The sequence below is a fragment of the Setaria italica genome, chromosome III (assembly GCF_000263155.2).
Source record: "Setaria italica strain Yugu1 chromosome III, Setaria_italica_v2.0, whole genome shotgun sequence".
NCBI classification, from domain to species: Eukaryota; Viridiplantae; Streptophyta; class Magnoliopsida; order Poales; family Poaceae; genus Setaria; species Setaria italica.
Window position 1 is genome coordinate 15,716 of NC_028452.1, and position 22,895 is coordinate 38,610.

Genomic DNA, 22,895 nt, shown 5'->3' on the forward strand with positions numbered 1-22,895 from the left:
CCTGCTAAACTTGCCTCGATGTAGTAATGTGTACATCAAGAAAGTCTAATAATGTGTACATCAAGAAACATTTCTTTGTAAAATGGATTATGGTCGCACAGGAAGTAGTCCTGACACTATGTCCTGACACTATATCTATTTTTTTTCTTCATCTTTGTAATGCTATTTCCTATCTATTTGTTTTGAAGTTGCCTATTATGAGTAGATGGTATGTATGTATCTGGTTGCACTATGTTTCGTTACTTTCTTTACTGAATTGATGCTCCTACTTTCTGCAGCGAATAATACTAAAACGGTGATAGATCTCTTGCTTTATATGTGAAGCTGATCCAACATGATATACTATAGTTTCAAAAAAGATCACTATTCTATTATGGATGAACCTTGTTTCTCATATCGACAGAAAGTATTGATAATTCAAAGGCAATAACGGTACGCCCCTTTTACACCTTTTACACGTACTTTCCTCAAATTTGAATATTTATACTTTTTAAGAGTTGTCATTTGTTGGTTCTTTTGCCTTTGCAAGCTATATTGTGATGGATGTATCGTGTAGAACTACCCTAAACCCTAATATTTTGTCCAACGGTATCAATATTTTATTTCCATGGTTGCCATACTCATCATGCAAAATTTGCACGGCTTGTTGAACTAATGATCTATTGCATCAAAAACATTTTTTAACATGCTTCTGATGTTATTAAATACTCAATATAAGTTTGTAATGTAATGAAACATATTCAGTTTTGTGGATGAATTTTGCAAATAAGTACCTTATTTTATCTACTATCTATTAATCTGGTATATACATTCATTGTTATGTCCTTTTATGTAGCCCTAAAATAAGCACGTGGATGAAATTTGCTATATAAGTATATAACCTTATTTTATCTACTATCTATTAATTTGGTGGTATATGCATTCATTGTTATGTCCTTTTATTTAACCCTAAAATAAGCACGTATATTGTGTGTTTTTTGGGTGATAGAACTAGGTTTAGCACACGGGTAAATTTGACCCTAAGTACCCACCTTCTCACTCTTTCCCTCTCTTTCCCTATTTAGACATTAGGCATGGATTGATGAGTACTAGCTTGCTTGCGGGGACAGGTGAGTTAGTTGGAGAGGGCTCCTTCTCATCAATTCCTACCGTACGGTAGGACTTCAGCAAAGCTGAAGCTAACATGCTTTTAGACAATCTTGGGGGTTCTTAACTTATGCTTTTAGGGTTTCTTAACTTATGCTTCTAGGATGCTTCCAGGGTCTAAGAGGTTCAGGGTTGGGGGTTTAGGGTTTCGAGTTAGGGTTAGGGGTTTCAGTTTTGGGTTTTGGATTTTAGTGTTTAGGGTTTCGAGTTTAGAGTTTAGGGTTTAGTGTTAGGGTTTAGGGTTTAGATTTAGGGTTAGGATTTAGGATTTAGAGCTTAGAGTTCAGCAAGGAGCTACTAGAATTTTCATAAAAAAAAGAACTTCCAGAAACCAGGTGTTTGCGGAGTGTTTTTTTGGCGGCTAATAGAATGCACTCGGCAAAAGAGCTAAAAAAACACTAGGGTTGGGGCACTATAACCGAATTTTAACTCCTTTCATACAATAGTCCTCTATCGATATCTCTCTCCAGTTTGTCTTGAGCTTTAATTTGTAATTTTCTTCCTTCTTGTTTTATTTTTTTCTTTGATAGGGACCGTTTTCTTCCTTTCACGATACAATACAGTACCTCCTACTTATATGTATATTCTTGTTGATGTTGTAATTGGAAGTTACAAGGAGAAAGAAGTAGAGGATATCCTTACTTGGAGCCCAATGCCTCCCTTTCTCTTAGCCGAGGGCTCTCCTTATATCATCTCAAGAGAGCCCACCTTTTTTTTTCTAACAAGATAAAAAAGTTACCATTGCTAGTCTTATTTCTACATGTGGATGCGTATTTGGTCTATGCTGGTGCCATCCCATACAAGAGAAATCTTGGCCCCCATAGGGGTGCTGCTGTAGGCTTGCTTTTTCAATATTAGGGGCTGGTATCCATATGTCATGATAAAGTAGCAAGTAGGACAGTTGCTTATCCTCCCATATGTCAGGATAATGCATTTTGTCTTGCCAACCACTAGAGCTCTTCCTTTGTAGCGAAGGCAGCCCGCTTGCCTCCTGGGGTCTTTCTATAACGACGCCCTCAAGGCCTCCGAGCTCCTGGGACAGCATCGTCGTCGTGGTTCGTGTGCCCGCGACTAAGGGAAACCCGTTCCTGTGACGCCGACAACCATGTTCGCACATGACTTATTGATCTAAGTCATTCATCGTAGACATACGATATTGTAATGCAAATCAAAGGTGATCTATCCCTACTAGAGAAATCATTCTTATCGACTCATTCGTGCAAGCCATGGCACGAATAAGTTATTGGTACTATGGAGCTGACACAAATAACCTATTATATGCTCTCGTTCTATCAAGAGCCACCCTTCAAAATTATTTGTATTGGTGCTCAACAACAGCCTGCAGGGATAATCATTTAATTATTCAGAGCCGGCGGGGATAATCTTAAGGATTATTCGCGCAGGCTCGTGTATGAACTTGGAAATTCAAAAATTCATAACTTTTACATTTTACATATAGATTTGGATAAAAATAAACTTTACGTGAAAATTGTACCATTCGACAAGATCTACAATTTAACAATCAAATTTAGCCGTGGATTTCTTGAGGTAGGCGATGAGATCGGTGCTCAAATTAAGCCGTGGATTCCTTGAGGTAGGCGATAAGATCGGTGCGCTCCTTGGGCTTCTTGAGCCCCGGGAAGACCATCTTGGTGCCCGGGATGTACTTCTTGGGGTTGAGCAGGTAGTCGTAGAGGGTGCCTTCTCCCCAGACGACGGCCATGTTCTTGTTCGCCGTGGAGTAGGCGTAGCCGAGGGTGGTGCCGGACTGGCGGCCGAAGAGGCCGTGCAGGTTGGGGCCCTGCTTGTGCGCGCCGCCTCGCTCCACCGTGTGGCACTGCGCGCACTTGGTGCGGAAGATCTTCTCGCCGCTGCCGGCGTCACCGGCGGGGGCCTCGGCGAAGGAAGCCATACTATACCGTCGTCGTCGTTGGTGAAGAAGCTAAGGATCTGAAACAACAATTGATAACAGTACAGGTAGATGATCATAAAATAGATCCATGCATCAGGGTGGGGCCGGGGTTAAGTCGCCTACACGGACACTAAGAATAGCAGCAGGTATCGATCGAAGCGGGCGGGCGATCGATCATGCTTTCTAGCTCAGGTTTAGCCTGCATGCGCGTTCATGCTATTTTTTGACCGCGTTCCGACACGTGCAGTCCTCACGGCGGTAGGCAGTTGAATCGGTGTGTAGGACTGCAGGTGAGGGTAGAATAGTAAGTTTTAGTAGCATTTTATTAAGATTGAATATAATAATGGATGTGGCATACTGTGGCAAAATACCACCATTGAAGAGTGTGTTTTGGTAAAGCCTACTTTCAGTCAACCTTTTTTAAATGAAGTGGAGCATGAGCAGCAACAGGTAGTATAGATGGCCATTCAGGCGGCTCGACCCGGGCTCAGCAAAGGACGGGCCCGGTTCTATCGTGCTTGGCCGGGCACGGTGGTACTGCTATGCCGTGCTAACCCACGGGCTGAGCCAGCAGCCCAAGCACGGGCTCGAAAGGCTACAGGCCAGCTCGAGGCATGGCGGGCCCTCCTGAGCCCTGGCCTACTCCCTGCGCGTCGGCGCCCGACGCTGCTTGCCCACTCACCCATTGCTATAGCCACAACCAAGCTTGCCGTTGTCGGAGGGGAGGTGGAGCTTGGAGCCTAGAGGGAAGGCGAGGAAGGCGACCGTCGAAGGACCTAGGGGAGGCGGGCCTAGAGGGGAGGCGGAGGCCGAAGGGGAAGGGGAGATCGAAAAGATGGCAAGGGAGCCGGGGAGGTATTCGTGTGGGTGGGATGGTGACTGGTGAGATAGGTGAGGATAATAACCGGATAAAGTTGGAGATGTGAGTGTAAATTTTGGGAAGTTAACGGCCCATCTCAGGTCAGCCTCTAAAAATCGTGTCAGGCCGTGGCTGGATGGCGGCCCACGTCCGGCACGACCTACCGGCCCGGGCTAGGTTGGGGCAGAAAACGGGCTCCGTATGAGGCTAACGGGCCAGAGTGTCCGGTAGCCAATTTTGCCAATTGATTGCGGGGATTGCAGAGGGGCGGCGGGGAGGAAGAACAAGGGGGGCGGGCGGCGGCAGAGCAGCGCCGTGCAGTGCAGTGCAGTGGCAGGCATTCCTCATCGATGTCCAGCAGCCTTGCGCCGGCCTTGGTTTCTCTCCTCTCCACTCCTCCACTGCGGTTGGTCGCCGCGCCGCAATCCATTGCAACCCGTCGCAGCTCTCGCCACGGCGGCTTCAGCGGCAGCGCTCCTAGCCCCACCGCTGACGCCTCCCCCTCGTAAGTCTCCTCGCTCCGCCCCCATTCCTCTTCCTTTTCCTTTGCCTAGGACCTGGATCTCTCCTCCAATACCTCTGACATTATCCAGCTGCCTGCCCCTTGTTGTCTATCTAGGGTTCATTCCGTTCCATTGCATTGCATCTGCATTGCATCGCAGTGGTGCTCAGAACGTCCCCCCAATCATTCCACAGCATTAGTCCAACGCACTGTTCCTTCCAGGACGGACTAAGTTTGCTTGCCAACGGATCACTGTTCATGCCTGCATCTGCACTGCAGATGGGCGAGCCTGTTTTGTTTTGCGCCATCACATCCCCATTCCAATCCGCTCCAATCGATGCCTGCTTTTACTGCTGTGATCTTAGAAGAGACTGCACACACACTCCCACACTACATTTCACTTAAGATATTCCAGTAGTGCCACTTGGTGCTCATTTTTTCATATAAGACATGCAGTTTTCTTTCCAATCATGTTCCTAACACAGGCATGCACTCTTTCATCCAGGACTTTCAGATGTCTTTTGATATCATAGAAAAGGATTGCCCCTTTCTCTGGTGTGGATGCTACAGACGCTTCTGGCACCCCACAATATTTCGACATTGGACTTAATACCGCCAATCTTTGTTGTACTGGACATTCCAGCTTTCACTACGTTGCTGCTTCAACCAGAGCTTTTCCTTCTTTATTTCCAATTTTGCATCTTATTATTATCTATCTTACTACTAAAAGAGAACTGCACTATTCTCCCTATGGCAAAGACATCGCTTCCTCCTGGATTTCGGTTTCATCCAACTGATGTAGAACTCACCGTCTACTATTTAAAGAGGAAGTTGTTGGGAAAACACTTACGCTGCAATGCTATTACAGAGATTGATCTATACAAGTTTGCCCCTTGGGATCTTCCAGGTATTTTACCAGAACAGTTTCACATATTTCTGCATAACAAAAGGACTGATACCATCACGTGCATTGCTGTATTGTTTGCTTCACTCGCATTTACATTTGGCTGTAGATATCTTACTTTCAGATGATGGGTCCTTAAACTGTCATGATGGCTTATCGTCATTTGTGTTGCTTCTTGTAGAGAAAGCTTCCTTGGAGAGTAATGATCTAGTGTGGTACTTCTTTTGCCCACGTGATAGGAAATATTCTAGTGGGTTAAGAACTAACCGGTCAACTGGAGTTGGATATTGGAAAGCTACTGGGAAGGATAGGCCGGTGTTTTATAATTCTAGGACTGTTGGAATGAAGAGAACTTTGGTGTTTCATCTTGGCAAGCCACCACGAGGTGATAGAACTGACTGGGTAATGTATGAATATAGGCTGGAGGATGAGGAACTCGCTGCTTCTGGTGTTAAACTGGTATGAAGCCTTTTTCATGTGTCTGTGGCATTTTCATTATCAACCTTATGAAATGGATCCTTTTGCATAATATGGTTAAAAACTACCCTTGTTTAGGCAGATTGCTCTCATTTTGCTGTATGTAGTTCTTACAGAGAAGTTTGGAAACTGAACAAAACTGATGAAACTAAGGTGATCTAGATATTTGAAAAAAAAAAATTGATTTTTTCTCCCTCAATTGATGGATCAAGGCCCCTCCTGCTGGCTCGAATGGAAAGCTCCTATGGCCATGTTGCGGGTTTATTGAGTATTTTGGTTGAGCGAAGTTCATAGCTCTGAATCATTTGCCAGCCTGCATAACTGAACGAGTTTGCAAATTAATTAGAGAACAGAATGGCACAAACATGTGCCAGAATAGTTGCATTATTTTGATATTTTATCCTTGCTGAATTGGAGTCACAAGTGGCTTGGTTTACTGTATAATTCCTTTTTCACTTTCTTCTTGCAGGATGCCTGCGTTCTATGCAAAATCTTTCAGAAAAGTGGTCCAGGCCCCAAGATTGGGGCACAGTATGGTGCTCCATTCAACGAAGAGGACTGGAATGATGCCAGCAACGTGGAGTGTTCACCATTTGCACCTTCTGTGGCCCCTCGGGCACCTGAATCAAGTCATGGTGGGTTGAACTCTGCTGGTCAACACCTAGCTGTGAGTTATGATGGGAAGGTTTCTATGGGTCTCTTGTCAGAAAGTAACAACGAACGTGCTGTCAATCGTGTTCATCCTGACAGACCTTCCAATATTCCTATCGATTGCATACATATAGAGCTGCTAACGGAGATCATCAGATGTTCCTCAACGAATCTTCTATGTACTGCTGCTGAAGATGGTTTGCTGGTAATTTCTTTGACGACTGGCTACTTTCTGTTTGTGTCTTCTGTCCTTCAAGTTAGCTCCAGTAACTTTACTTTTTTTATTTCCGGTTCCGATGCAGCCAGATTCAACTGCTGGCTATGGTAATGAGGATGGAGTATCGTTGGATGATACTGAAACAATATTTTGTGGGGTGGATGAGGTTGCATCTCAGCCCGTGGTTAACAACTCTAACCATTGTGACTCATGTGAACATTTGATGCACCCTATGCCGGAAGCACGAGGAACCGAACAGTACTTGGAGCTAAACGACCTGTCCTTTTCTCTTGCTGATGGTCCTGATTCCTGTGGCATGCTGTCGTCCCATGATATATCTATTGAGCACCCATTTGATCTTGAGCCCAGGTCTGAGCAAGACTCTTTGGACTGCATCTCCAATACCGGTAATACTTCCACATCAACAACTGGTGGTTCATTTCCTTCAGTGCCCGCAGTTGATGAGCGCAGGACCTGATCCAGAGTATGCTCACCGTCACTTGCTTGAGGTTTCATGATTGCCAATTTTTGCGTGGTTTGTGTGTTGGTACTTGATAACAGGCCTGGATAAACAGTTGATTTTGTCATTTTGCAGGTGAGTTGTGTAGCTTGCTTTTTAGTGGAGTCTCCGGAGGATCCACATGACGCGGCTTCCCCTCTTTCCAGTGCTGCTGAGAACTCGGAACTTGAAGGCAGGTCCCCAGCTGACAACATGAGTCACTTTGCACAGGATCATCTAGTGGTGCAGCTACTGGGTGAATAGCCTCATCAATCCAGGAGCATTCCTTTGTCATCCCTGGTCTTGCACCGTGGCATGGACTCCTAATGTGATTGTCATCATTTGGTTAGAGCCTAGAGTGGGGCAATGTAGTTACAGCTGGTTTAATGTAGCAGAAATCTCGGAAGAGTGCGATGTAACGTAAACATCTGGTTTCGTTCATGGATTTGCTTTGCATTGCTGGTAGCATGACGGCAATTTCAGCAGTCATACTCTCAGCTGCTGGATGAACTTTGGGACCGGAGCAAGTGCAGTGGGGTAGAAAAATAGTAAACGGTGGAGTTTGGTTCCTTTGCTTATTTTAACACGTGTCACATCGAATGTTTAGATACTAATTAGGGGTATTAAACGTAGACTATTTACAAAACCCATTACATAAGTGGAGGCTAAACAGCGAGACGAATCTATTAAGCCTAATTAATCCATCATTAGCAAATGTTTACTGTAGCAACACATTGTCAAATCATGGACTAATTAGGCTTAATAGATTCGTCTTGCCGTTTAGCCTCCACTTATGTAATCGGTTTTGTAAATAGTCTACGTTTAATACTCCTAATTAGTATCTAAATATTCGATATGACGGGTGCTTAAATTTAAGTCAGTGAACCAAACCAGGTCTGAATTCACAACCAGCCGTCAGATCTAAAAACAAAGCGGTGAGATCGCGTGGCGTCTGTAGTAATTCATTCTTTTTCCTGAAGGTGAAGAAGATTGTTAGGTTCGTAGATATTACTGTAAATCTAGATATAGCGTATGCCTAGATATACGCCTAGATGTATAAGTATCTATGAACTTAAAAAAGGTAAAACAACTTACCATTTGGAACGGAGAGAGTATATTATTATTATTATTATTATTATTATTATTGTGTTGTTATGTTGAGAAATAACCCTTTGATCCTTGAGCAAAAGAAAAATCGATTCTTGTTCTGTTTTTCCAAAATCACCCAGGCGGCCAGGAGGGGCCCAACCCGGCCCAGCCCACCCGTATCTAGTATCTTTCTTCTTCCTTCTCTCTCGCGTGCGTGGTGGTGGGCCCTCTCCTCCTCCTCCTCCTCCTCCTCCCCCTTGTCTTGCGTTACCCGCAACCGGAAGCAGATCAAACCCTAGACTAGATCTCGTCTCGCCGCCCCGATCCCATCCCATCCCATCCGATCCGACCCTCATGGATTCCTCCTCCTCGTCGTCGTCCAGCCTGAGTCAGCAGCCCGAGTTCGACTACCTCTTCAAGCTGCTGCTCATCGGCGACTCCGGCGTCGGCAAGAGCAGCCTACTCCTCCGCTTCACCGCCGACTCCTTCGAGGACCTCTCCCCCACCATAGGTGACCTCTTCGACTCCGGTTCCATCCCCCGACCGATCTGATCACCTCGCCAACCTCAACCTCTCTTATATATATATAATAATAATAATAATATTCCGCTACTCGTCCCCTTCAGGTGTTGACTTCAAGGTGAAGATGGTTAACATTGGTGGCAAGAAACTCAAGCTTGCCATCTGGGACACAGGTAACCGATCTGTTGCTCGGATTTTAGAGTGGCAAAATTTTAGGCCAGGCCAGGCCTTAAACACTTGTCTGCTGGTCATTCAAACCACTTCCTTGCTTGCTGAAATGTTAGCGATATCTGTGCTCAGTGCGGTACGAAATCTAGACCCCTTGTGTTATTACCTACTATAGTGAAAAGGAGAGTAATCAATATTCGTGCCCAGTGCTGTAGGAAATGTAAATTTCTCTTATTTACTAGTACAACTTAAATGCTGACCACAAATTAGCATTAGCATGTCCATCAATTCACCTGTTTCCAATTTGTTTCACCACATAAATGCCTAAATTGCTCAGCATGTCTAACGAACCCTGAGGATTGAAATGTACTTAAAACTCGAAATTAGAAATCTAAGCCAATTTTTATCTTCTGATGAAGCTTTCATTTGTGGTATACCATACTCCATCGTCTGAGTTAATTAATGTAGATATTAGGATGAAAGAATCATTTGAGTCTATTATTTCTTAAATCTATGCTCTTCTTTCAAAGAGCTAATCCATTTCACAGCATCATTCTTATTCTGAGTTTACCCATAGCCGTACATTCTTTGAATATATCGCTTATGTTATTCTGTGACCGACTGCCTCTTATGCAGCTGGACAGGAGAGATTTAGGACCTTGACCAGCTCATACTACAGAGGGGCACAGGGAATCATTATGGGTATTATTCGTAACCCTTGATCAGTGAATCTGTACTTTTGTTTGCATTGTTTATGGAGTCTTTACTGTGTTTTGCTTTTTTCTTCTGTCCCTTTTGCCATACACCCATACATCGGATCAAATTACTGTCATGTCACTGAGTGGAGTCTTGAATGTCTTTCAATGAAATTTGAGTTTGAACTCAATCTTCAGTTAATTTTGATTCAAAGTTTCTGCTAGATGCACTCTATGTAAGGACTTGTAATGTGTTTTTGAAGCTTGAATTGTTAACGGGGGAATTTCTTTAGTTAAGAAAGTGCAGAATTTCTATTTCCAGCTTTGCATACTACCCAAGTAGGGAAAGCATTTGCTGCTCATATTGATGCATGTGCATTGGTATCTGAGGTGGCGCACATTTACCCTTTTCTTCATCTGCACGGATCTTGTCAGTTTCCATTGAATTCTTGCATGGAGGCTCATGATAATTAACGTCTCATCAAATTTGCAGTGTATGATGTCACTCGACGAGAAACGTTTACCAATCTTTCTGATATATGGGCAAAGGAAATTGACCTATATTCAACCAACCAGGATTGTATAAAGATGCTTGTTGGAAACAAAGTAGACAAGGTACTTCTTAAAACCGATTTTATATCTTGCCAACACTGTTCATACATGCAGTTACGCTGCTATGCTGCTTAGGTTTGGTTTTTGGTACCCCCTTTCATCTTTATACAGTTTATTACTGCGCTATAGCTAATTTGATGTTCTCATTTTGGCAGGAAAGTGAGAGGGCTGTCACAAAAAAGGAGGGAATTGAATTTGCTAGGGAATACGGATGTTTATTTCTAGAATGCAGTGCGAAAACCAAAGTAAATGTAGAACAGTGCTTTGAGGAACTCGTCCTAAAGGTATGTATCGGGCCATGATATTTGGATTTCCCATATCAAGTATGCTTTATTCCGAACTGCAAATTTGTCTGATTGAAGTACCAGGGCATGTTCTTGTTACGTTCTTCTAGTGGGCTCATTGCTTATTTGCAATGTCTTTTTAGCCTTAGTTTTAGACAGAAAACAGTATGCCCTTTAGTGCTACCTGCCAACTTTTGATCCTGGTGCAGGCTAGTACAATACGTAGTAGCGAGAGGAAGGTGCATAGTTTTGATCTAGCAGATTCTTTTGTGCCATTCAAGAGATGAGTTGTATGAGTATTGAGGTGATTTGTATGCACGTTTGCAGATATTGGACACGCCAAGCCTCCTGGCTGATGCTTCGTCGGGGGCCAAGAAGAACATTTTCAAACAGAAACCTCCGGAAGCTGACGCCGCTGCAAGCAGCTGCTGTTAACTTGGTGCTAATCCCGTGGATGATGATATCTTTGTTTTGTTGCATAAAGTGATAAGCTTTGTTGTGTTTGGTTTGTTTTGCTTTTGGTGGTGTATATTGCCATGCTAAAATTAGACCCACACAGACACACAACATTACGTTGGCAGCAGATATATGATGTATTAAGTTGTTAAATCTACCTGACAATATGAATTCATTTTGGCCTTGAGCTAGCTGCATGTATGGGCATGGTGGGGGTTAATCATTTGGTTAGATCAGTCCAAACTTAACCAGCTGTAAGGGTTAGCCTGTTCGCTTCAGCTTATTCAGCTGGCTTATCAGCCACCAAACAGTATTTTCCTCTCACAACAAATTAGCCGTTTCAGCTTTTTAGCCGGCTTATAAGCTGAAGCGAACACATCAATTAAAGCACGGCAGAAGCTCGGTCACAAACTATTGCACGTGACGTATATTATTAGCAGGCTAGGGCCAGGCCAGTAGAAGTTGAGAGGTGTGTGCAGGGGGCAGGGCAGGTGCATCCGTGCGTGGTGGCAAGGAAGAGGGTTCACGGGCGGGCAAAGGGTGGGTGGTGTCTCGTCTCGGAGGTCACGGGTCACGCCAGCCAAAACAGCACACGCACGACAGACACAGCGGGGCATGGCCATGGCAGCCAAATCTTCCCCTGTCCATGCCAAGGTCAAGGTGATGGCACGATCACCAGCCATTGCAGAGTAGAGTAGTAGATATTTTTGTGACGGCGACCGCCGACTCTTCCTGGCCACGAATTGAGATTCTTGTTCGGTCCTCGAATTGCGTGCAGGAAGCTTCTCGAACCAATTCTCACCGTATCCCGACCATTGATCCAACTATACTCCAGCAATGAACGAAGGCGATGCTATAGCTCCTCCTAGTTTCAAAAATACGTACGTACAGTACACTCTACCTGCGAGGATACAGCATGCATGTACGCGCTACATGATGAGGGTGAGCCGCTAGCTAAACTAGTAGCAGCAGCTAAAAAAAAAATCGATACTGCATGTGATCCATGAACCCAACCAGAAACTGGTAACGAACAGGACAACCAACCACAGCTAGCTAAGCTGCTGGCTAGTGACCACAGCGCGGCCTTCTCCGCTCCTTTTCTCTCACTTTCTGCCTCTCTTACTCCTCCGTTCTATAAGTGTTTTACCTTTTTCTAAATACATACACATTTGGCTAGAGAAGAGATACGAGTTTCAGCCTCATGAAATGGCAATTAACAGTCCTATGAAACTTGCATTGAGCATGTTATAATTTCAAAATAAATGATTTAGGTTATGTATGAAATTGTGTTTCATTTTATTAAAAAAACTAAAATGGTATTCTTGGTAACAGATGAAGTGTTATTGGGCACATTGGGCACAGTTACTTTATGATGACCGTGCAACGAAAATATGGGAGCCATCCATGGCCATGACAGGTGACACAGCTAGATCTCTCTCCATCGTACATGAACATGATACGGGACACTTGCTTAATCATTAACCGCTGGCCCTTGCCTGCCCAACAATATATAATCATTCTGCTACAGTACATACTTACTGCCTACTACACCAGACAAAGAGCATATAAGCATACATGGCGTCGTCAGCTCCCTCCTTCCTCGGCCACTCGCGAGCTGCTCTCTCCATGTCCTAGCCTGAGAGCATCCCCATCAACACATCAACCATAGCCATGAAGGCGAAGAAAGCCTGCGCCGGCGGCGGCTGCGACATCGAGGCCAGGGGCATCAGCTACCGCATCGCCGTCTCCACCGGCCGATCGCGACACCATCCTCCTCTCAAGGTCTGGAGCAGGTCCGACGACGACGCCGCCCAAGATCACCACCAGCAGCTCAATGGCGGCGGCGTCCGCCAGGTGCTCCGCAACGTCACTTGCCGCGCGCGCCCCGGCGAGCTGCTCGCCATCGTCGGGCCCAGCGGCGCCGGCAAGTCGACCCTGCTCGAGATCCTCGCCGGCCGCCTCTCCCCTTCCCCGGCGCCCGAGCTGCTCCTCCTCGACGGCACCGCCGCCACCAGCGCCGACCTCCGCCGCGTCTCCGGCTACGTCACCCAGCAGGACGTGCTCTTCCCGCTGCTGACGGTGCGCGAGACGCTGCTCTACAGCGCGCGGCTCCGCCTGGGCGCGACGCTGCCCGGAAAGGACATGGACGCCCGCGTGGACGCGCTTCTGGACGACCTGACCCTGCGCCGCGCCGCCGCCACCAGGATCAAGGACCTCTCCGGCGGGGAGCGCAGGCGCGTCTCCATCGGCGTGGAGGCCGTCCACGACCCCGCGGTGCTCATCCTGGACGAGCCCACCTCCGGCCTCGACAGTGCCTCCGCGCTCCAGATCGTGGGCGCGCTCCGCGCCATGGCCGAGACGCGCGGCCGGACCGTGCTGCTCAGCATCCACCAGCCGGGCGCGCGCATCGTCAAGATGTTCGACTCCGTCCTCCTCCTCGCCGCTGGCTCCGTCCTCCATCACGGCACCATCGACGGGCTGCGCTCCCTGCTTGCCGGCGCGGGCCTCAGCCTGCCCCCGCACGTCGACGCCGTCGAGTTCTCCATCGACTCCGTCGACGCGCTCCGCCTGCACCGCCGCCACCTCACCAGCCCACAGCAGGCGGCGCCGCCCGATCCCCAGCCCCATCCGGCGTCCTCCCGGGAGGGCCGGTGCACGCTGCAGCAGCTGTTCCAGCTGCACAGCAAGCAGCAGGTGGCCGACGAGGACGCCGCCAAGACCACAGCCATGGCCAAGACGGGCAGCCGGTACGCCAACTCCCGGGCGCGCGAGGTGGCGGTGCTGTCGCAGCGCTTCTTCAAGAACGTGGCGCGGACGCGGCAGCTCTTCGCGTGCCGCACGGTGTGCATGCTGGTGGCGGGGCTGGCGCTGGGCTCCATCTTCTACGACCTCGGCGAGGAAAAGGTGGCGGAGCGCGTCGGCCTCTTCGCCTTCCTGCTCACCTTCCTCCTCTCCTCCACCACGGAGGCGCTGCCCATCTTCCTGCAGGAGCGCGAAATCCTCGCCAAGGAGACGTCGTCGGGGGCCTACCGCGTGTCCTCCTACGCGCTCGCCAACGCCGTCGTGTTCCTGCCCTTCCAGCTGGCGCTCGCCGTCGTGTTCGCCGCGCCGGTGTACTGGCTCGCGGGGCTCCGGCGCACGGCGGCGGCGTTCGGCTACTTCCTGCTGGTGGTGTGGCTCATCCTGTACACGGCCAACTCGGTGGTGGTGTGCTTCGCAGCGGCGGCGCCGGACTTCGTGGTGGGGAACGCGGCGATCCAGGGCGTCATGGGCTCCTTCTTCCTCTTCTCGGGCTACTTCATCGCGCGGTCGGCGATGCCGGGGTGCTGGGTGTTCATGCACTACCTGTCGCTCTTCAAGTGGCCGTTCGAGGCGCTGCTGGTCAACGAGTTCGCCGGCGGCGGGAGGTGCGTGGTGCGGGCGCTGGGCTCCTGCGTGGCCACCGGGGACGAGGTGCTGCGCCGCGAGGGCCTCGGGGAGGAGTGCCGGTGGCGCAACGTCGGCGTCATGGTGGCCTTCATGGCGTCCTACAGGCTGCTGGGCTACGCCGTGCTCAGGATCAGGTGCACCCTCGCGCTCAACAGAGGGGCCATGGCCGACATCAGCCTCGGCCGCCGCCTCAAAAGCCAGCTAGCCATCGTCGGCGCCGCGGCCTCGTCCTCTGCTACAACACCGTCCGTGTCACTCGCTGCTGCCAGATGATAATAAGGGCTTAATTGAACTTGTATAATTTCAAACCCTTCAGATCTGTCGAATTTTGGATCGTTGGATCTCAACGGACGGCTCAAATCGCACATTAGTGAAATATATGACCTCAACCTACCCCACCCATCCGGGGGTCCCCCGCCACCCGCGGCAGGCGGCACACCCGCCGCCGGGCCGGCTAGCTCCCGGCCATCTCCTCTGTAAAGACGTCGGTGTATTTAAAAGTTGGAAGCCTAAAAGATAATTATGGGACCAGGTAGCTTATTTCAGATATTTTACCATAGTACTCATGACCCATAATCCAACTTATATAATCTAGATGGACAAACAAGCATTAAGATGAAGAAGAAAACATTACTGAATCAGCTGATAGATGCATAATGATAAGCACCATAAGCTCATGGAGAGCAGAATCATAGACGAAATATGCTGGGGAAAACAATTCCCTCTTGTTAGCACTATACCCTTTTCTAAACCATGAGCTGCATATACGGTTCCACAAGTTTGACATAAGTCAAGCAGCCAAAAAAAAACCTGACAGTTGTAACTGTCACCCAAATGTAGTAGGTTTACATGCCACAGCGTTAACCAACGCCAGTAAATCAGCAACATCTAACTATCACAATCATCATTTTCTTCAGTATCTTGCAACAAAGCTCCTCGTACTCTTGCCCTAAAAAACAACAGCAAACATAAGTAACAACATTTACCACTGCTAAAAGTACTGTTTCAAGGGTTGAGTACAACCTCCGAGGCACAGGGGCCACCCGCTTCACAGCTTTAGCAGGAGGAACTTTGCTAGGTGAAGCCACTGCAGGCATGCAAACCCGTTAGCTGACAGAGTTTTAGGTTATTTTCTTACTTGCAATTATGCATCAGGAAGAAGCCATGTAACCTGATGTTTGCTGCTGCACAGGAACAATAACTTGATCAGAGACTGGAGGCGCACCAGATACACTTGGAACCTGATCAGTCACCAGCTTTTGCTTTGTTGCCTTTCTTTTGTCAAGGAATGAAAGGGCTTCAAGTTGTTTTTGCATTACTTCATTTTTTTCCTGGAAAATGGAACACTAAATGCTTTCAGGACTACAATCATCATCGCAATGCATTCTGAATATCCAAATATTGGACCAAGAAATCTGCACACGATGTGCTTTGCCGTATAAAATCACAATGAAAGCACATAAAAGCAAAGATGTTGGAACTTTCATGAATCATGACTCAGAAGGATTTCAGGAAAAGAATGAAGTACTGAATATAAGCATTTATATACATCAAACACCCACGAGTCAAGTTTTAGGCTGCCAAAAACTGTTTTGACATGCTCCAGCAACCTAGGAGTACAAGTGCTAAACTGTTCGGCATTCTGGCAGGCAAATATGTAGATTAAATAAGAGATTTTGTTTACCCAACTATGTTGGTCAAGCAGCAGCAAGAGCACTAGTGGCTACTAATAATTTAAGTGGCAATGACGGGATAACCTACTCTTTCAGATGCTAAACTGTCCATGAGTTGTGACAATCGCTCTTGTTCTGCAAAAGAAGGAAAACTGAATTGGAGTAGAGATGAAAAAAAAATGAATTTCCCTATTGCAATGAAAACTGAAGAAACTGGTGGGGTGGTTGACAAACAGGCAAAGAAAGGCAGCAAAGAAAAGAAGATCAAGTGACAGGAATCACCTCTGGATGCATGTTCCTGCGTGGTCTTGTAAGATGCATAGAGCGCAATGGAGAAATCGGCAATGGCATCTTCGAGCTCAGAGGCAGCAACAGGATGGAGAGAGAGAGTTATGAGAGGTAGCCCCTTTGCCTTGGTAGCCACAAGCTTAGCAGTAGCAGTGCCAGGGCCTGCATAACATACAGATGGCTTGCTATTGTTCGTCATAGGATGTAGCCATGTAGGAGGAGAAGGGACTAAAGGGAGAAGAGATGATCTGAATACCTTGGTCGACAGGGAAGCGGATCCTGACTTGGCCGGAAGACAAGGAAGAATAGAGGTAGTCGAGCAAGTCGGAGCAGGAGCCACCGATGCCAACATCATCTTGCTTTGGATTTGAACCATGGATGGATGAATCCCAACACACAAGATAAGACACACATCAGGAGCAACCATGGATGGATGGGAGGAGGAGGAGGGAGGCATGCGACACGTACAAGGTCCTGGAGGTCGTCGAGGTCGAGGGAGCAGTGCCAGGCGAGGGAGCGGAGGTCGGTGGCGACGACGCGGAGGGGCCCCTGCGAGTGGGCGTGGGCGTGGAAGAGCACGGGGCGGCGCGGGAGAGCATCGGCGTCGTTCTCCGGCTTGGCCTCGCCGAAGACGGCGGCCGGCATCGTGATGCCAGGGGGCGCCGCCATCTCGGCTGGGAAGGCGTCGTTATACGTGAGTCACCTTTGAAAGCGTAAAGACGAAGGGGCGCCTTCGTCTTCCTCTCCCTCTTCCAGTTCCAGTCTTCCGCCTTCAGGGCAGGCTCCATCCGCCACCGGAGGGGAAAAAGGAGAAATTTGGTCATCGGCGGGATGGCCTCCGGCTCCCAGGACAAGTCGTTGGAGACGGCGCGGCTGCTGCTGGAGGAGACATCCCCGGCGGGGGCGGAGGCGGAGGCGGATCTGCCCTCGGGGTTCTACGACGCCTTCGTCCTCAGGGGAATCCGCGTCGCGCAGGCCCTCCAGCCCGGCACCCTCCTCTGCCACTTCACCGTCCCCTCCAGGCTACTCGTCAGCCCAGCCAGCTTGCCTTTCCTATGAGCTCTATCATCTCATCTGGTTCCTATATTGATTCTCGATGGATGCAGAACTCGGGCGGCTTCCTGCACGGCGGCGCAACCGCTTCCCTCGTCGATCTGGTTGCCTCCGCCGCCTTCACCACTGCCGGCCTCCGCACCAGGGGCTCACCACTCGAGATGAACATCTCCTACCTGGATGCTGCTTTTGCCGACGTCAGTTTCCTTTGCTGCCCTCTCTTTACTATTACTACTGCTGGCTCTCTTCAGAAAAAAAAAGGAGATGACCACAACACGGGAAGGGAGCCTCTAATCTTAGGGCTGGTGAGCCTATTGCATTCGATGCTGATGAATAATCAATCATGAGATTGCCGAATAAGCAGTTTTCCGGTTTCTGCTTATATTAGCCTTGTTGTCATGAGATGAGAAGGAGAGGGTTCCATGATTCTGTTTATGGTGAATTGTCTCTCATTGTAGGTGTATCAAGATCACTCCTCCTCCAATTCACTGTCTGACATTAGCTATGCACATTTCCCTTTTTCCTCTGCCCAAGTATGCCAAACTATTGATTTTAAATAAATAATCAGTTGAATTTCTGTGGATCATGGCGTGCTTGGATCTTCTTAGGGGCTCAGATGCTGACAGACATGCCATATTTGGCTCTCGCAGGAAGAGATTGATATCGAGGCGAAGGTTCTGCGCGCTGGCAAGGCAGTAGGGGTGGCCGTTGTGGAGCTGAAGAAGAAATCTGGCAAAATCATTGCTCAAGCTCGTTACTCCAAGTATCTCGGTGCAGCATCTAGTAAACTTTGATCTGACTGGATCAAGGAGGCCTTGCTAAGCACTGCGTATGGTAGCTAGTATGGTGTGGTGTGTGCTTGGACCATGTCTCTGTGACAGAAAGCAGCTTCGTTTCTTTGTGCAATGCATATGGTATTGTTGGTTGTATATTGTATAATACCATACGATTACTCACTCTAATATGGAATATGGAATAAAATCTTTCTTGGCTCTTTACTGTAGTTATCATTCTTATGTACTTCGTTCCAAATTGTAGGTCATTCCAACTTTCTTGGAGAGTCAAACTATTTTATGTTTGATCAAAATTATAAAGGGGATTATACGAAGATTTATGCTACCGATTTAACGAAGAATCTAATTGTACTTATATGGTATCATAAATATTAATACTTTATTGTATAAATTTGGTCAACAATGTTTTGACTTTGCAAGTGAAACGGATGCTTTAGCTCTTTGCAGTGGAGTGGACCATCACTTATCGTTTTCTTTTTTCTGATCCGCCTGAATGAATGCACAAACTACTGATGATCCAGTAGGCCAGCAACCAAATCAAATCAAATGCTGAAACCCGAGAGATCATATTAGTTGTCCTACCGAGGACTAGTTTTCTTTTTTGAAGGGGAAAAAAAAGGAAATTCCAACAAATGTAACCAGTCATTTTCCCAATTTATTTATTCCGAAAAGAAAAACGAGAAAGAAAAACAAGGTAGGGACTAGAGGACTAGAGAGGAAAAAGGCAAAAAGAAGGAAACCATCTCATCTCGCCGCGGCCGCGCCACCCGACCGACGACCACCGGCCGGCTGGCTTCCCCCCGGAGAGGAGAGGAGAGGAGAGGGTGGGAGGGGGGGAGGGATCTCGCCTTCACTTCGCTGCCGCACGCGCACCGCCCCTCCTCATGACACCACCTAGGGCACCGCGGTGACCGCTGGTGAGCCTCGTCGGCCCGCATGGACGTAGCCTCGACCGCCTCCGCCTCCGGCGGGGGAAGGTGGTACACGGGCATGTCGGCGGACAACATCAAGGGCCTGGTGCTCGCGCTCTCCTCCAGCCTCTTCATCGGCGCCAGCTTCATCATCAAGAAGAAGGGCCTCAAGAAGGCCGCCTCCTCCGGCGTCAGGGCCGGTACCCTTTCTGTTTCCTCTCCTGCTGGTTCCTTCGACATTTGCTTGCGATGCTTCTTCAATGCATCATGGAAGAATTGGTGTTCACTCCATGAGTTTAGGATGCAGCAGCCTAATCAGTAATCGCCCCCTGTGACCCTCATTCACGAGTGATTGCAGATTGGATTCCCCTGAAATCTCGATTTTCCATTGGCACTCTAGTTGACATGTTTGGAATACTAATGCTAACTTGGACTAACTTATCTATACGAACTTCACTCAGCACACACATACCGTCCTCAATAATAATTATTGACATCTAGGCATCTTTGACGGTGTTTAGACTTGCAACCTACTGAGTGGTATCCTTAGGTAGTAGATTGGTTGGTGGGGGTCATCGAGATTAGGAACTCGAAGGTAAACGCTAACATTTCATTTTAGATGTTGCTGTTCATGGAAAAAACTGCAGCTGGAGTACAACCGATCAAAGCTTGCTAATTTGCTATACCAAAATGCCACATCTGTCCCTTATAAACTACTTTGTTACTAAGCATTGCCTTGCGGCTAAATAATGGCTAATCTGACTTTTTTGTTCCATGTTACAACAGGGGTCGGTGGATATTCCTATTTATATGAGCCTCTTTGGTGGGTTGGCATGATAACAAGTTAGTGCTCGTCTCTTCTTTTTTATTTTGTTTCGCTCTAACAGATAGCTTATCGTCGTACTGTCTGTTTTGGAAAATTCTTTTGCAGTGATTGTTGGGGAGGTTGCAAATTTTGCAGCTTATGCATTTGCTCCAGCTATTTTGGTCACTCCTCTTGGTGCTCTTAGCATTATTATCAGGCACGAGTTTGAGTCACAGAACTGTATACTTTACCTTACTGCAACCTTTGTTGGTTTTGTAACTAATCTGGAACTATATTCTGTTCTGCAGCGCTGTGCTTGCACATGTAATGCTGCGGGAGAAGCTGCACATATTCGGCATTCTTGGATGTGTCCTATGTGTTGTGGGATCCACCACAATTGTCCTTCATGCTCCACCAGAGCGTGAAATTGAGTCTGTGACAGAAGTGTGGGATCTGGCAACGGAACCAGGTATTTGCTATTCCGTTGCTTTCTGTCTACTTATTTTCCTAATGTTTCCTGGATAAATAACACCACACCACACCACAAGTCCTAACCATTGATGTTGTTTTTCAGCTTTCATGTGTTATGCAGCAGTGGTAATCGGTATAGCTGTCATACTTGTTTATCGGTTTGTCCCACTTTATGGGCAGACACATGTCATGGTCTATATAGGTGTTTGCTCTCTTGTTGGTTCCATCTCGGTACGTGTTCTCTTGATATAGCATGCATTTATCCTCTCTGGTTGTGTGCTTTTTACAAAAGTTTTTTGCGAACTATGCAGGTTATGAGCGTGAAAGCTCTTGGCATTGCTTTGAAGCTGACCTTTTCAGGAACGAACCAACTAATATATCCACAGACATGGGCGTTTACTCTGGTTGTCATCTCATGTGTCATTACCCAAATGAATTACTTGAACAAGGTATTCTGAATTTTTAAAGCACAACTGAGGTCTTCCCTTTCTTCTTGGATCAACTCATTTCTATAATATTCTCTTCCGCAATTCTTGCCTATACGGGCATTGTCGTTTCGCAAAAATAAAGGCATTGTATAGTTGTTGTTTTGATTTCTTCTTTTATATAAACATCAACATCAAAGCCTTTCAGTCCCAAGCAAGTTGGGGTATGCTGGAGTTATTGATGCCTGCCTGCTAATCATTATTCACAGAAGTTATTGATTTCTTCTTTTATATATAAAATATAAATTTCAGTAGGGGCTTCACCTACTGTCTTCGCTAAAAAAAAAGGGTCCTAATTTCTTCTCTCTGAACTAAGGGGGTGTTTGGATACACCCCCCTAAACTTTAGTACCTGTCACATCGGATGTTTGGATACTAATTAGGAGTATTAAATATAATCTAATTACAAAACTAATTACACAGATGGAGTCTAATTCGCGAGATGAATCTATTAAGCCCAATTAGTCCATGATTTGACAATGTGGTGCTATAGTAACCATTTGCTAATGATGGATTAATTAGGCTTAATAGATTCGTCTCGCGAATTAGTATAGGGGTTCTGCAGTTAGTTTTATAATTAGCTCATGTTTAGTCCTAATTAGTGTCCGAACATCCGATGTGACCCTCCTAAAGTTTAGTACCTCGCATCCAAACACCCCCTAAGTGGTGCTTTCCTGCTTTCCGGGATCTAACATAACATAGATTACAATTCTCGAAGTTACTGGACAAAAAGGAGGATATTGGGATAAAGGCATATGATTAATTTTTTTTATTCTCTAGTCCACCAACTGGCCTAGATGTTGGAAACTCCAATAGATTTGATCCCTTAGGAAATGAAGAATGAATGTCCTGAAATATTGGTGGTATCATTCGATGACGAAGCTTTAGGTTGCACTATATAAAGCCAAAGTTTCATTGCTTGACAGTGATTTCTTTTTTTCCCTGAATGCAGGCACTCGACACTTTTAATACAGCAGTTGTGTCACCCATTTATTACACAATGTTCACATCTTTAACCATTTTGGCTAGTGTCATCATGTTCAAGGTATGTGTTTCCATAGCTTCAGCTTATCTTTCCAGTTTCATACTTAAAATTATGAGTTTCGCTCGAATAACATTAAATAAATATATGAAAAAAGTACGATCTTGAGCTTCAGGCATAGTCCACAAATGCTTGTAGTCAGAATTCAGAAGGTGATATTTTGTAGTTTCATTTTGTATCTTTGCCCAGGACTGGGACAGGCAAAATCCAACACAAATTGTGACAGAGATGTGTGGCTTTGTTACGATCCTTTCTGGAACTTTTCTTCTACATAAAACAAAAGACATGGCTGATGGTGGTACGAGTTTCTTGCCATACCGACGTCTCTGTCTTCCTTTGTGGATTGCATGTTCTGAAACCATATTCGTGTGTGAATGTAGGGCTTTCGACTTCATCTTCCTTCCGTCTTCCTACGTCTTCGTCAGTGCGGTTCTCCAAGCAAACAGACAATGACAGTGAAGGAATTCCTCTGAGGTCGGAATCATTCCGGGCACCACATTGACGCGTCTTTGCTAATCACTAATTCACACAAGTTAGGGTATATATATGCATGTGGATGGGCTTGTACTAAGGGTACAATACAATGTAGAGATCCTCTTTTGCTTCCTTTTATTTTCAGTGGCAGATTTGTATGTATGCCCACAAAATATTCTCAGTGGTTAGCACTGGAGATGTAATGCTGTTAGTGTTATCTGCCCGGTCTTAGCGTGGAATCCTCAAGCGGTCACGCAGGATGCCCTACTCAGCATATTTCTATTCCGTGGCCTGAAATATACAAAAGTAGTCTCTGCTCCGGTAATGCTACACCAGACATTGCTCGCTTGACTGAAATTGCTACTCCAATTGTTTAGTGGCGTCATTTGCTTCAACAAAGCGTAATGAAGATGCGCAATTTTAGAGCTCCCTGCACCTGCAGCATGCAAACAGGGAATGTAGCGAGCTGACACAGATG

The 22,895-nt window shown here is 46.8% G+C and overlaps 7 protein-coding genes across 9 annotated transcripts; 5 read left to right on the plus strand and 2 right to left on the minus strand.

The window, feature by feature from the left end:
• Window positions 1–2,494: 2,494 nt before the first annotated feature.
• LOC101775763 (cytochrome c) lies at window positions 2,495–3,058 on the minus strand. Its single transcript, XM_004959853.2, has one exon. It carries the CDS (start codon window positions 3,056–3,058, stop codon window positions 2,720–2,722), a length of 339 nt encoding a protein of 112 aa, XP_004959910.1. The 3' UTR covers window positions 2,495–2,719.
• Window positions 3,059–4,165: 1,107 nt separating this feature from the next.
• Window positions 4,166–7,745, plus strand: LOC101776162 (NAC domain-containing protein 82). 2 transcript variants are annotated; one of them, XM_012844406.2, is made up of 6 exons: window positions 4,166–4,422; window positions 4,925–5,326; window positions 5,505–5,782; window positions 6,270–6,656; window positions 6,754–7,177; window positions 7,264–7,745. In XM_012844406.2, the coding sequence occupies exons 2-5, from the start codon at window positions 4,981–4,983 to the stop codon at window positions 7,144–7,146; spliced, it is 1,404 nt and encodes a 467-aa protein (XP_012699860.1). In that variant the 5' UTR covers window positions 4,166–4,422; window positions 4,925–4,980; the 3' UTR covers window positions 7,147–7,177; window positions 7,264–7,745. The 2 variants fall into 2 exon arrangements, with proteins under 2 accessions (XP_012699860.1, XP_004959911.1); XM_004959854.3 differs by having other exon boundaries at window positions 4,167–4,422; window positions 6,754–7,152.
• A 714-nt stretch (window positions 7,746–8,459) lies between these two features.
• LOC101776568 (ras-related protein RABC1) lies at window positions 8,460–11,184 on the plus strand. The gene is made up of 6 exons (XM_004959855.2): window positions 8,460–8,767; window positions 8,883–8,951; window positions 9,583–9,648; window positions 10,135–10,256; window positions 10,409–10,537; window positions 10,865–11,184. The coding sequence occupies exons 1-6, from the start codon at window positions 8,611–8,613 to the stop codon at window positions 10,970–10,972; spliced, it is 651 nt and encodes a 216-aa protein (XP_004959912.1). The 5' UTR covers window positions 8,460–8,610; the 3' UTR covers window positions 10,973–11,184.
• A 1,342-nt stretch (window positions 11,185–12,526) lies between these two features.
• LOC101778883 (ABC transporter G family member 5) lies at window positions 12,527–14,969 on the plus strand. The gene has a single exon (XM_004959862.3). It carries the CDS (start codon window positions 12,665–12,667, stop codon window positions 14,693–14,695), a length of 2,031 nt encoding a protein of 676 aa, XP_004959919.1. The 5' UTR covers window positions 12,527–12,664; the 3' UTR covers window positions 14,696–14,969.
• An 83-nt stretch (window positions 14,970–15,052) lies between these two features.
• Window positions 15,053–17,075, minus strand: LOC101777400. Its single transcript, XM_012844875.2, has 7 exons — window positions 16,852–17,075; window positions 16,640–16,742; window positions 16,378–16,545; window positions 16,184–16,230; window positions 15,594–15,753; window positions 15,446–15,509; window positions 15,053–15,371 (listed from the first exon to the last, which is right to left on the minus strand). Exons 1-7 carry the CDS (start codon window positions 17,050–17,052, stop codon window positions 15,311–15,313), a joined length of 804 nt encoding a protein of 267 aa, XP_012700329.1. The 5' UTR covers window positions 17,053–17,075; the 3' UTR covers window positions 15,053–15,310.
• Window positions 17,076–17,136: 61 nt separating this feature from the next.
• Window positions 17,137–18,439, plus strand: LOC101776991 (acyl-coenzyme A thioesterase 13). Of its 2 annotated transcripts, XM_022825160.1 has the most exons (4): window positions 17,178–17,412; window positions 17,490–17,741; window positions 17,895–17,969; window positions 18,087–18,439. In XM_022825160.1, the coding sequence occupies exons 1-4, from the start codon at window positions 17,215–17,217 to the stop codon at window positions 18,228–18,230; spliced, it is 669 nt and encodes a 222-aa protein (XP_022680895.1). In that variant the 5' UTR covers window positions 17,178–17,214; the 3' UTR covers window positions 18,231–18,439. The 2 variants fall into 2 exon arrangements, with proteins under 2 accessions (XP_004959913.1, XP_022680895.1); XM_004959856.3 differs by lacking the exon at window positions 17,895–17,969 and having other exon boundaries at window positions 17,137–17,412; window positions 17,490–17,633.
• A 504-nt stretch (window positions 18,440–18,943) lies between these two features.
• LOC101779292 (probable magnesium transporter NIPA4) lies at window positions 18,944–22,747 on the plus strand. The gene is made up of 9 exons (XM_004959863.4): window positions 18,944–19,341; window positions 19,928–19,984; window positions 20,073–20,163; window positions 20,255–20,415; window positions 20,521–20,648; window positions 20,729–20,866; window positions 21,854–21,946; window positions 22,133–22,241; window positions 22,324–22,747. Exons 1-9 carry the CDS (start codon window positions 19,167–19,169, stop codon window positions 22,443–22,445), a joined length of 1,074 nt encoding a protein of 357 aa, XP_004959920.1. The 5' UTR covers window positions 18,944–19,166; the 3' UTR covers window positions 22,446–22,747.
• Window positions 22,748–22,895: the final 148 nt, after the last annotated feature.